This window comes from Pseudophryne corroboree, chromosome 8, assembly GCF_028390025.1.
Source record: "Pseudophryne corroboree isolate aPseCor3 chromosome 8, aPseCor3.hap2, whole genome shotgun sequence".
Taxonomy (NCBI): Eukaryota; Metazoa; Chordata; class Amphibia; order Anura; family Myobatrachidae; genus Pseudophryne; species Pseudophryne corroboree.
In genome coordinates this window covers 42,021,095-42,034,152 of record NC_086451.1, presented here as the reverse complement: position 1 = coordinate 42,034,152, position 13,058 = coordinate 42,021,095, and the positions used below count along the sequence as shown (strand labels likewise).

Below are 13,058 nucleotides of genomic sequence, written 5' to 3'. Positions count from 1 at the left end.
CGGCCAGCCCTGCTTCATGGTGACACGTATAGTGAAATAAATTATATTATACCCACATAAAAGCTTAAAAGTATGAAGTGAAATATAAATAAAACTAAACTGGTACATGCTTTATTAAAGAGGGCACCATATTGTATAATATTAATGTTAAACTTAACTCCACTGGCTGGCTTATAGTACAGTGGGCACACTATTCAATAATATTAATTGTAAATGTATCCCTGCTGGCTGGCTTAAAAATCCAAGAAATGACTGCAGACTCACTCCTTAGTCCTGACTGTCTGCCAGGCCCAGGCAACAGAAATAAATACCTAAATAAGAACAGACTCATTAATAACTAAATGAGAAGAACGTACTCTTCTGGGAGCTTGAGTGTGGCAGCGGAAAGGCGGGTTGAGGGTCACCCGCTCAAACATTTCTCCCCCGCTTGAGGCTCCACGCGAAAGTAGCGGTCATCCTGCCCCAGCCCAGTTTGTGCATATGTAATGAGTGGCGTGACATCATGCCGCTCCGCCGCTCATTACATATGCATGATGAGGCACTACATGGAGGGGGAAAGCAGCGTCTGCAGCAGCTCATTGAATACGTGAGACAGGCTGACAGCTCTCTTTAGCGGTTCAGGGCCATGTAGTTTGCGGCCGGCACTGCAGTCAGGGCAGCCTGATCATGACGACAGGGGGGCACGTGCCTGTGTGCCCCCCCCCTGAATCCGCCACTGCCCCTAACCCTCCTTTCTACAGCCTAACCCTCAACCTCTCCAGTGGTGCCTAAACCTAGCACCCCCCTCCCGTAGCCTAAACCTGACCCTTCCCAACACAGCATAACCCTAACCCTCTCCGGTGGTGCCTAAACCTACCCCCCCCCCCCACACACACACACAGCCTAAACCTGACCCTTCCTCCCCACAGCATATCCCCAGTAGCAGATCTTGCCACGGGCAAGCAGGACTTTTGCCCGGGGCGCCGCCTTCTGGAGGGCGCCGCACCATGGCAAGATCCGCTGCTGCTGTGGTGCCCCCCGCTGCCGCTGCCCCGCTGTCCTGTGAAGGGAAACTAGACGATACGCGTCTAGTTTCCCTTCGTTGGGCTGCCCGCTGTGAAAGGAAACTAGACGCTACGCGTCTAGTTTCCCTTCCTGGAGAGGACCTTAACTGTAATGATGTGCGGTGCGCGTTGACGGGCATTCACGGGCCAGACAATCCACCACTAATGGTTCTTCAGTCACACGTCAGTAAAGTGCATTTTAAACAAGCAAAACAGGTGTAAAAAAGCAGATGTGCAAATCTCAGCAGCACAAACACCTGCAGACTCCATGACGTCTCTCCACCAAACACCAAAGACAAGAATATAAAATAAAAAACTTAGCACAGAACATATTTTGATGTTTTTTTTTTAATTAAAAATACCTGAAAATGCCAAAACCACTCTGTTATACAATCTCATTGTTCCCACAATTGTCATTTTCAATGTTATAAAAATTATTTTCTTCTTGCCATTAATCTGACGCACGACCGGATTTTCCTCATTAGTGCCCATTATAACATCAATTACCTTAAGGAGCAAATTCAAGAAAAATGAAATAATATGCAAATGACTACAGTATTAATTGGAGCCTATGGATTGTATGTTGCAGACTGATGAGTGATGATTTGGGATAGAGCTGTGATAGCAATGGGACAGAGATGAGATTTTACCATGAGACATACCAGCCAACTGTCACTATTGCACACAAACATCCCCAACTTGCGGCCTCGCAGGGGGAGGTGCTTATGGGGTAGTGGGCGGGATTTATTGTAATATTAGTAGTAATACTGTGTAAACTAGTCAGCAGCATTAGTTGGCACAAATCATGGGAATACAGATAGTAACTTCCCATGCCAGCAAGAAATATGGCCGCCTGAGGGCAGGTCGGCCATTTTGCCATGGTATAACTGCCCAGCGCACAGTAGCATCAGTGGCATTTCTTCAGTTGAAGCTTTTGTGGCTGATGCTAGAGTCTGGCCTCTGGAAGGGCGAGCTAGTCTGTTTCGGCAACTAGTGTATTACTTCCAGCGTATTACCTGCGGTATCCTACTGTTCGGAGCACCATAAAATCTGTGCTTTTCTGGACATTTTTCTTTATAATTTTGGTTTTTATTTTGGACATCGGAGATGAGCCGGAGAGAACTGAGGCGGCTCCTCGAGGACCAGAGGCGGTGGAGGAGCCGTCATGGAGATCCTGGTGAGTGAAATATTTGGGGCAGTGATTCCAATCTACTGTAAGGGGGAGATTTATCAGAGCTTGGAGAGAGATGAAGTACCAAACGATCAGCTTCTAACTGTCATTAAAAATGACAGGAGCTGACTGGCTGGTACTTTATCTCTCCCCACTTTACCTTTTTCTACACGCTGTGATAAATCTCCCCTATGTCCTCTCACCCTGTGCGGCATGTGGGTGGCAGTTGGAGTGAGCTGCACATCACCTATAAGTCCTGCCTTATACTCTGGGGGGGATTCATGAAAGCTTGGGGAGAGATATAAAAGGTCTATGTACTAAGACTTGGAGATAGATAAAGGGGCCCATTTATAAACGTGTTTTAGGTATTTAAAACTCATTGCATATGATCAATGGTGCTCCAGCCAATCAGCTCCTGTCATGTGTTTGAAAAATGACAGTTGGGAGCTGATTGGCTGGAGCACCATTATCATATGCAATGGGTTTAAAAAGCAAAAACTCATGATAGATGTGCCCCAAAGAGGTCTATGTACTAAGAATTGGAGAGAGATAAAATTGACAAAGATAAAGTAGTAGCCAATCAGCTCCCAACTGTTATTTATCAAACACAAACTGGCAGATCGCAGCCGATTGGCTGGTACTTTATCTCTCTGTAAGCACTGATAAATCTCCCCCCATGTCACCTTACCCTGTGTGGCACGCGGGTGGCATTTGGAGATGTGGCCCCCATACATCAGCAATGAACTGGGACAATTTGGTGTTTTATGAGTTTGTAAAGGGGCTAATTCAGAGTTGATCGCAGCATCAAATTTGTTAGCTAACGGGCAAAACCATGTGCACTGCGGGGGGGGGGGGGGGGGGGGCAGGTGTAACATGTGCAGAGAGAGTTAGATTTGGGTGGGGTGTGTTCAAACTGAAATCTAAATTGCAGTGTAAAAATAAAGCAGCCAGTATTTACCCTGCACAGAAACAAAATAACCCACCCAAATCTAACTCTCTCTGCACATGTTACATCTGCCACACCTGCAGTGCACGTGGGTGCTCATTCCGAGTTGTTCGCTCATTGCCGTTTTTCGCAATGCAGCGATTAGGTGGAAAATGCGCATGCGCATGGTACAAAGCACGCATGCGCTTAGTAATTTAACACAAAACTTTGGAGATTTACACAAGCTCGAGCAATGTTTTTCAACACTCGAGTGATCGTAGTGTGATTGACAGGAAGTGGGTGTTTCTGGGCGGCAACTTGGCGTTTTCAGGGAGTGTGCTAAAAAACGCAGGCGTGCCAGGTAAAAACACAGTAGTGGCTGGAAAAACGGGGGAGTGGCTGGCCGAACGCAGGGCGTGTTTGTGACGTCAAACCAGGAACTAAACAGGCTGCAGTCATCGTAAATAGGATTAGGTCTGGAGCTACTCAGAAACTGCAAGGAATTATTTAGTAGTAGTTCTGCTAAAATTTCGTTCGCTATTCTGCTAAGCTAAGATACACTCCCAGAGGGCGGCGGCCTAGCGTGTGCAATGCTACTAAAAGCAGCTAGCGAGCGAACAACTCGGAATCACCCCTAAGGTTTTGCCCAACTGCTAACAAATTTGCTCCTGCGATCAACTCTGAATTACCCCCTAAATCTACAATGTGTGGGGATCACATGTGGGGTTTATGGGAACAATCAGCAGATTTGCAGACAGCTTCTAGTATAATGATGAGCCTGTCCAGAGTCAGCAGATCTGTAATTACTGAGAATGATCTGCAGATCACTGACATATATCTGTACTGTATGGGCGCAGATTGGGGAATCTTCAGATCTACTTTACTCTGACAAATAAAATGATTTACAGTGTCTGTTATCTGTCATTGTGTTGTAGTGTGACAATCTTAGATGTACAGCATTACCAATGTGTATTACTTGTGGTGTTAGTTATTAATGGTTTACTCTACATGTATATGAAGCTACATACACCCATCTTACTCTGACTGTTCTGCCCTAAGCATGGGTCCAGTGTGTAAATAACGCCCAGACGTGTCATATTGCTCCATCTCTTACTTTGAGGACACGTTACAATAATGCACAATATGAATGTGTGTTGGGACTTTGCAATGCGCTGCTTTTACCATTTCCCACAATGTGTGTTCTGAGAGGAGCTACTGTACATGTCATTGTCACACTGTGTCCTCGGGATTGTAGTCTGCAGGTTACACATTTTATAGTGATGTCACAGTGATCTTTAGTGTCAGTTTCCCGCCATGATACTTGTCTTCAGGTGTTACGCAATTGTAATAAGAAGATGTCCTGAGAGTTCCAGCACTATGGGGGTGATTCATGTTTGTGCGCACATGCTTTAGGCTACGGAGCTGCTTATGTTACCAAGTGACGCTGCCACCCTGAAATAGCAAGAGACGCATAAAGACGCAATCTCACACTATTCACAACTGCGTACACATTCATAGCCTATACGCAGGAACGCGGAACACTGACTGTAAGGGGAGCCCTATGGCTACGCAGACTGGCCGCCATAATATCGACGCTGGCACCATGTTTCTCTGCATGCAGCAGAATGCAGACACATGCCGCAAAATCGGCCATGATACTCCTGCTTTTTGCAGACAGTCCCTTCCTGTCAATCACTCTGCGATTAAGTCCACACTGTGATCGCGATTACAAAGGACCCTTGTTGTGTGCGTAGTGTGATCGCTGCACGTGCGCAGTCTGCTGGTAATCGCACTGTTTCGTGAACATCTGCAAATGCGTGCAAACACGGTAGGCCCCACTGCCTTAGGGCCCACTCCTACCTCTAGGAATCAGGTTCCAGACTGTGCACTTGTATTATACATGGTAGATATGTTGCATTACACTGCACTAAACTATTGTGTATTTCAAGCCTCTGTGGAGGCTGGCCACACCCCCTTTGTAGGCTGGCCACACCCCTAAGTATGGGCCATTACAACTGCATTCCACCGGTGGGCCCTTCATGCCCCAGTCCGACACTGGTTATATAGGTCAGAGCAGATAAAGATTTAACTGAAATGTTTTTGTGTAGAGATAAGGTAGCAGAGGGGAGGGGGGGAGCTGCCTATTTTGTCAGAACCGTGCCCCACAATGTCTGATGGCAGCCCTACATGGACGGGTGCGATTAGTTACTGCCAGATGTTGTGTTCCAAACTGCACCGGGAAAGGGGAGGAAGGGAAGGGGAGATGGTGTTATACAATATAACGGCCAGTGGGATGCTGGCGGTCACATGACCAACACCGTCATCCCGACAATGAGCACGCCTGGGGTGGCGGCTAGGGCTAAGTTAGCAGGGGTTGCTGCTAGGGCTAAGTCACCGGTGGTGGCGGCTGGGGCTAAGTCACTGGGGGGGGGGGGGCATAGGGCTAACCCCACCCCTAGTGCCTTACACTAAGCCCCACCCCTGGTTTCTAATCCTTACATGCACCCCAATACTTACCTTCAGGATATCGGTGGTCAGCATGCCGGTGCCAGAGTTGCGTGGTATTAGGATTCCAGTGTTGGTCACATGAACGCCAGCATCCTGACCCCAGAGAGATATGTGGGTCAGGTTGGAGGGATTAGAAGCATTGGCTGGTTGGATAGTTTCGGGGTGGAATAAGGAGGGTGAGCAGATAGTGAGGATTGCACAGGGCCCAGGTTGGGTGGAATGTCACCAGCAGCCATGAGAAGGTGCAGTGTTAGATAGCGGACATGCGGGGATGAATTGTGGGTGTGAGGTGTTCCTGCTTATGTAGGACTGAGAGTGCATGGGTGCAGGGAACACAGCAGGTATGGGTGCAGACTAGCGAGTTAGGGGCGTAGTGTTAGGGAACTGTAGATGGAGAAATAGGAAGCTGACAGCTGAGGTCAGTGGGCAGGTAACCAGTTATGGACACGGCCCTGACAGCTGAGATCTGGGCCCAGCAGCTGAACGGAGATGACAAAAGCCAGGTCGCCTCAAAATAACATGGTGTCTCCGGATTCACACAATACATCTTCCCCAAGTCACTGTATGATGTAAGCCAGGGTTCCCCCAGGTAGGGCCTGTGTACCTAGTGCTGGTTTTTCTTCAAAATCAATAAAATAAAATCCCTTAAATAAATAAGTGCAATAAATGAAACAACCCTGTTATTCTGACAGAGCCACTTACACTGTAACACTACTATCAATGTTATATAAAATGTTATTGCTGTAACACAACTTATTGATCGACAATTGATTTGTTGATGTTATCTATAGCTACTTATTATGGGTAATATATGTTATATCTTTTCAGATGATGCTTGGGAGACCGTCTTTGAGGAGAGGCTGCGGTCCGAGCGGAGAGGAGAGAGAAGAGCTCGTCAGGACCAGAGACCTCAGAGGGAGAACAGAGAGAGAAGCCGTTCTCCCCTTCCTGCTCCCGACGCTGCAGAGAGACCAAACCCAGATCATCTCCCTGGTCATCTTCATCTCACCTTTCATCAACCAGCAGAGAATGGGCAGGATCTCCCGGCCATGGTGGTGGAGCTCACTACGCAGAACCTCCCGGCTTTCCTGGTGGAGATCAGAATGCGGAATCTCCCACCCATGATGATGGTGATCGGCGGACAGGATTTCCCGCCCATGGAGGTAGAGATCAGCGGGCACAATCTTCCAGCCACGGTGACCGAGATCAACGAGCAGAATCTCCCCGTCATGGAGGTAGAGATCAGCGGATTCCCATCTCACCATACCACAGAGGATGAAGCCACACAGGCGTGTGTGGTCTGCTTGATGGAGTTTGGACATGGAGAACGGGTGACTGTCCTGCCCTGCAGCCACAAGTACCACACCAGCTGCATCTACCAGTGGATGGACACAAACCCCAGCTGTCCTGTGTGCCGGAGAGACTGCATCCCGAGGCCGGTCCTGTGGCGGATCTCCTGAGTACGGCAGGAAGATGAAGATCTACAGCACCGTACAGTGTGTTATCTACCCCTGGAGGACGGATGTTTGGAACCTTGCACAAGTGTTGGACCCATACTGTGCATGTGCAGCCTCCGTTTCCCAATATGGATTTGTATCGCTGCCGCTGTTGTTGGGGAGGGTTGGGGCCAGGATCTCCATCTGAGATTTCCTGGTCCCTTCATAGTAGATGCGGTGGTTGGCTTGTGTGACTTCATGGGTCACTCAGACGTGTGTTAGTGTCACAGAAGATCGGATACTGCATCCTAGAATGCGGCTACATCTGTACTTATAGGATATGAGGATGACTTGAGTGCAGAGGAGAGTTTAGAGAATTATCAGAACTAGTACCAGGTTGTTGGCTAGAGTAGGGGTGCGGAGTCTTACCCCATTGGTGGTCTTTTCCAGGGAACCTCGCAAGGGGATTTGGGTTTCACTGCACCCGGTAGGCAGGTAGCGGACCCTGACTGGGTCTCCTGGGCAAGGACTATTGATTCTGACTGAACTGTAGAAGAAGTCTGGAGACAGCTATGGTTTTGGCTTGCAGTGGGATAGCAGATGTAGCACTGACAAACGGAGAACAGAATTGGTGCGCTGACTGGGCTAGAACTGGAATAATAACACTTGGCAATATTGGATTGAATGGAACTGGAGTGCTGACCAGGCTGGAACCGGAATGAAGACACTGGTAGTACAGAACTGGTTCTGGACCAGACTGGAACCGGAATGAAGACACTGGTAGTACAGAACTGGTACACTGGTATTGGACCGGACTGGAACCAGAATGAAGACACTGGTAGTACAGAACTGGTACTGGATCAGACAGGAACCGGAATGAATACACTGGTGATACTGAACTGGAACCGGACTGGAGAGGTACTAAGGATTGCAGGTTCTAAGGTATAACCTGTGAACACTGAGGAGCGCAGCTACAAGGCTCACCCACTGAGCTGTGTGACATATGGAACTGGCAACCTGCACACTGAGAGGCAGGAAGTTTTATACCCATGTACTTCCAAGATTGGCTGAATGGGTCAAGTGACCCAAAGGCTTAGCGGGATTGGACATTGGGGGTCATTCCAAGTTGATCGTAGCTGTGCTAAATTTAGCACAGCTATGATCAGGAACACAGACATGTGGGGGGACGCCCAGCATAGGGCTAACCTGCCCCGCATGTCAGTCCCTGCCCCGTCGCTGAAGTACAAAAGCATCGCACAGCGGCAATGCTTTGTACTTCAGGAGTTGTTCCCAGCCAGCGCAGCTTTTGCGCACTGTCCGGGAGCTACTCATCGTTGCCCAGCTTGCAGCGGCTAAGTGTGATGTTACGCAGCTGCTGCGGCCCGCCCCCTGCACGGTCCAGCCTTGCCCCCTCCCGCCGGCGGCCACCTCTGCCTGTCAATCAGGCAAAGGCGATCGCTAGGCAAAGACAGCCGTCGGCTGTCAGCCATGCGCCGGCGCATTGCGGTGCTGGCGCATGCGCAGTTCTGACATGATCGCTGCACTGCGATAAACTGCAGCGAACGATCAGGTCCGGTAAGCTGACAACAACCAAGATGGTCCTGCCTATGTTGCCGGCCCGGTGGGAATAGCGTCACTTTGGATACCCCACCACAGTCGTGTGCACCACGCTCCACTGCCCCAGAGAACACTCCGGCGACCGTGTGGGCAGCACGCTGCTTTAACATCTATGCCCTCCGAGCACACACAAGCGGCCAGACGGGTAAGAAACAGGGATTACCCTGGGACACACCACCAGCAGCCGTGACATGTATAATGTTGCCTGGTTGAGTGATGCTGTTTTTTGTTTGACGTCGGGTTTCGGTTACTGGGTTTGTTTTAATTTTGCCTGTCAGGTACTTCCCATGTGTATGGTGTTTGGTAGGAGGACTCACAGGGTAATGGCGGAAGTGCAGTGGTCGATTAATTTCATTTGGCTGGCTAGGGACATTCTTTTGGGATATCCTTTTTTTTTTTTTTTTTTAAGTTAAGAGGATACAAATCTGGGTTTTCCAGCCAGTTACACATCTGGCTCTCCAGTTTATTGCGGACATTGACGGATCTTCAGCTTTGGCCCCCATTTTTTTTTCTATGCGAGACTGCGTGCGGTGCCTGGGCCTGGAGATTGGGTGAGTGAGGGCATTGACGTGGAATTTGCGTCTTCTAAAACTTTTCCCTGTAATGGAGGCCCTGGAGTTAGGGGTGTGTGTTTTGGAGAACTGACCAATGTATTCTCATGGAACAACATTGGGGTTGTGCTGACTTTTCATTGGAAGGGAGTGTCCAACTTTTCCCACTGTTTCATGTTTTCGTGCGTATTGCGTTATGGTGCTTGCAGTGTTCCTCATTGTGCTCCGAGCGTGTGCTGGGGTGGAGAATAGCATCGTTAATGCACTTCACACTTGGATGGGTGACATTTTGTCTGAAGGTCCCTCATGCAGACCCAGTTAGCGAGTGTGTTCCTCTTATGTGTGCAATGTGATATGGCTGATATGGAGGGTCTTGCTCACGGATCTTGGGCTCCTGTTACTTATTCAGCTTTATGTTTTGCGGCAGAATCTGTGGGAGCATTGAGGGAACGAAGGTGGCAGTCGATTTCTTAGAATCTAGCATTTGTTATTGATGGGCTGCTGTTCTGGAAGCTCATGAAGACAATTTTTGGTGCATGTTTGTCTTGGTCAGAAACCTTTTTAGTTTGGCCTTTGCCATGGCCTTACATGGAGTGTTTTGGGTTGGGGAGATTGCTGCTTCCTTTGGAACGGTGGTTTCTCATTTGCTTTCGTTGCATGTTTCGACATTTGGTTTTTCATTGGAGCGCTGCCCTGATCGTAGACTTTATTTGGTGGTCTTGGAGGTGTCTTTTTTGAGGCTCTGTCCAGACGTTGTGTGTACATGGTTGAGGCATCACCTGTTATTCACTAGCAATTTGGTTGGGTTTTAGACCATTGCATCTTGGCACTGGGTCGTTCGCCTGTCAACTGTAGATCACACTCGTTTCGCATTGGCACACTATGGCTGACACTGCGGCGGGCTAGTCCATGGTCATAATCCAGGCGCTTGGCAGATGGAAGTTTGATGTGTACAAGAAATACATCAGACTTCAGTCTGGATCTTAATCCTTACTTGAGGAATAGCTACTCGCCACCTTTGGTGGGGGTCTCAAGGAATTTTTGTTTAACCACCAGTTCTTAACCCAGGCTTAAGCCGGCTGGTGGAAGTTTTGTGTTTTCGCCTTGAGTCAAGTAAGGATCCCCTCTCCCTCCCCTGTCACCAAGTTAGGCCCCACCCATTTAGTGCTGTTCATTAGTGGTTGCTGCTGTTTTGCTTGGTTTGTTGGTTGACTAGGTTATGTGGTCAGTTGATTTACCTTACTGGTATTGGTCTTCCTGAAGGTACTCATTCTGGTGATTATTTTAATTGGTTTTGGGTCATTCACATGTGTTTTTGACTTTCCTGTCCAGATGCAGTGTTGGCTTCATATGGAGGAGGCTAGGCGTGGATATTAGTTTGGTTCAAGGGCACCACCGGACCCGGTGGGTCCTTTGCCTCTCTGGGATAGGTTAGTGCCTCAAGTTGAAAGTGATGGAGGCAGTTGGCCTTTTCCCTTGTAAGTTGTTGTCCCTATAAAGGGCTGGGAAATTGGTCTTTCCTCTTCTGAGTTGTTTGGCGGGATGGGGGCAAGTGGCCTCATCCTTGCAAATTTGTGCGCAGTTAGCCCATTTGGTTTATGTTTATACATTATTCCTTTAGCTAAGCCATTCTTCCCCTTGCCACCATACCCAATTTTTAGACAGAATTTAAAATCCCTTAAATAAAAATCTGACCCCTTTCATTCCAATTCAGTTGTCCGAGTCTTTATTTCTCATATATAGATTGAGTTTGTGTGACTGAAGTGTGGAGTGCATCAGCCGATAGAGCATTTAATCACTGTTCTTCAGCGGCCATAGCTGTATCATGCAGTGATTGTGGGGCACTGCTCCACTAGAAGTGAGACGAGGGTTCCTGCTCTTGAGAGGGGACATGGCCTGGTCAAGCCTGGTATGTTAAGGGTTGGTGGGTTCACCATAGTCCAGGTTGCATCCAGGGTGTACATGTATATTGTGTTGTGTTCTCTGTGACTGGCTGCAACGCTTTCATGGTCCCCAAGGTTTCTCCAACTAATAAAACTTTGACCTTAACTGGTAATTACATTGTGTGTTCATTATAGGAGGAATAAGAGGGGATGTGTTTAACTGTTATGGTTTTAGCTAAGACCTGTTTAAAGCCCATCAACTGATAGGCAGCTAATGTATATGGCACCACAAGGGTTGCATAGGGGTTACACATACAACACGTTACATGGGTACCTATTAGTACAGACAAGGGAGTTATTTTACTGAACACTTTACTACTAGTGGGCAACAAGCAGCCCAGCAAATACCCACTTTAGTGCTGAGCACAGATTCAGACATAACTCAAAAACAATGTGATAAGTGGACATTTCTTTTTGCTAATTATTAATTGATGCTATAATATATAACCAATTAATGGGGCAGATGTATTAATCCTGGAGAAGTGATAACGCACCAGCCAATCAGCTCCAATATGTAAATTAACAGGAGCTGATTGGCTGGTGCAATATCACCTTGCGCTTATTACTGCTTTATCACTTCTTTATCACTTCTTTATGCCTTCTCCAGGCTTAATACATCTGCTCCAATGCCAGAGGAGTATGTATTAATTTGTATACAGAGTCCAGATCTCAGATCCCTGGGAAGGTTTCATTGAATGGAAGGAGATGGATTGTACACTCCACAGGGGCGCAGTGCAGACGTTACCAGCGGCAACCAATTCAAAGCTTCACTAAGAGGGGAGAGTATAGTCCGGGTGGATTCTGACGGGGCAGTGAATGCATGATGGTGGGGGAAGAGGGCATAGTGTACACATGATCGGTGACAATGGAGCCAGTTGTGTGGGTACAAGAGCCCTTCCCCATTATTTGTGCTGTCACTACCCACATCTATGCATGCCATGCTCAGCCATGTGGTGGGCACCCCCAGTCATTATGTAAAGTTGGCACTGATTATAAATGAGGTAATGTTCTTGCACACATTAATGGGGATGCTGTTATTAATCTGGTACATTATCATGCTGCACTAGCAGTATTTACTATATGTAGCAAGAGGCCCAGACCATGCACTCTCTAGTGGTTAGCCAAACCTCTGTGGTGACTGGCCACATGCCTCAACAAGGGCCCCTATCACTGCAGTCTCCGGTAGGCCCTTCATGCTCCAGTACGACACTGGTGGGGGCCCCTACAACTTCGCTGCCCCTAGGTCCCCACCAGCCTAAATCCGGCCCTGCCCCTAACCAACAGATGACAGGTCCAAGATGGCGTCTTCTTGCAGACACCATCCCTGACCAGTTCCTCCAGCATAATCTCCTTCCTGGGTCAGAAGAATGGAAATGAAACCTGGAACCTGACATATCCGTTACACTCTGTGACAGGAGAAACCTGTTTCAGTAGATGAAGCTCCTCCAGATTTTCACACCTCATGTTATATAATTAGTGGCTGTAGAACTTCTACTCCCCAATAAAAGAGTAATTAGCTGAGTGACAGATGGACATTATGGCAATCTACATGTCGGTCACCACTCCCACACAGACTATCAGGAGAACAGCAGGATCCGGAAGGGTAATGCTGGGTACACACTGGCCGATATAGCGCCCGTTTATTGGTGCATTGTGCTGTGTGTACGGGTGGTCTGCCGACTGCCTATACACAAGCTGCGGGGGCCGACATCAGAGCTGTGCGGGCAAATTCAAATGCATGCCCAACTTCATGACATATCAAGCGGCCGATCAGTAAGTGGGTGCACTTACCTTGAATGGCCGCTCAATTTGGAGTGACTGTGGGTCCACAGTATCTGTTAGGTGTGTACCCGGCCTTAAGTAG

General features: G+C 48.2%; 1 protein-coding gene across 1 annotated transcript; it reads left to right on the top strand.

Annotated features, from left to right (window-relative positions):
* The first annotated feature begins 1,769 nt into the window (after positions 1-1,769).
* Positions 1,770-10,973, top strand: LOC134948358 (RING finger protein 44-like). The gene is made up of 2 exons (XM_063936289.1): positions 1,770-2,220; positions 6,476-10,973. Exons 1-2 carry the CDS (start codon positions 2,151-2,153, stop codon positions 7,105-7,107), a joined length of 702 nt encoding a protein of 233 aa, XP_063792359.1. The 5' UTR covers positions 1,770-2,150; the 3' UTR covers positions 7,108-10,973.
* The last annotated feature ends 2,085 nt before the right edge of the window (positions 10,974-13,058 follow it).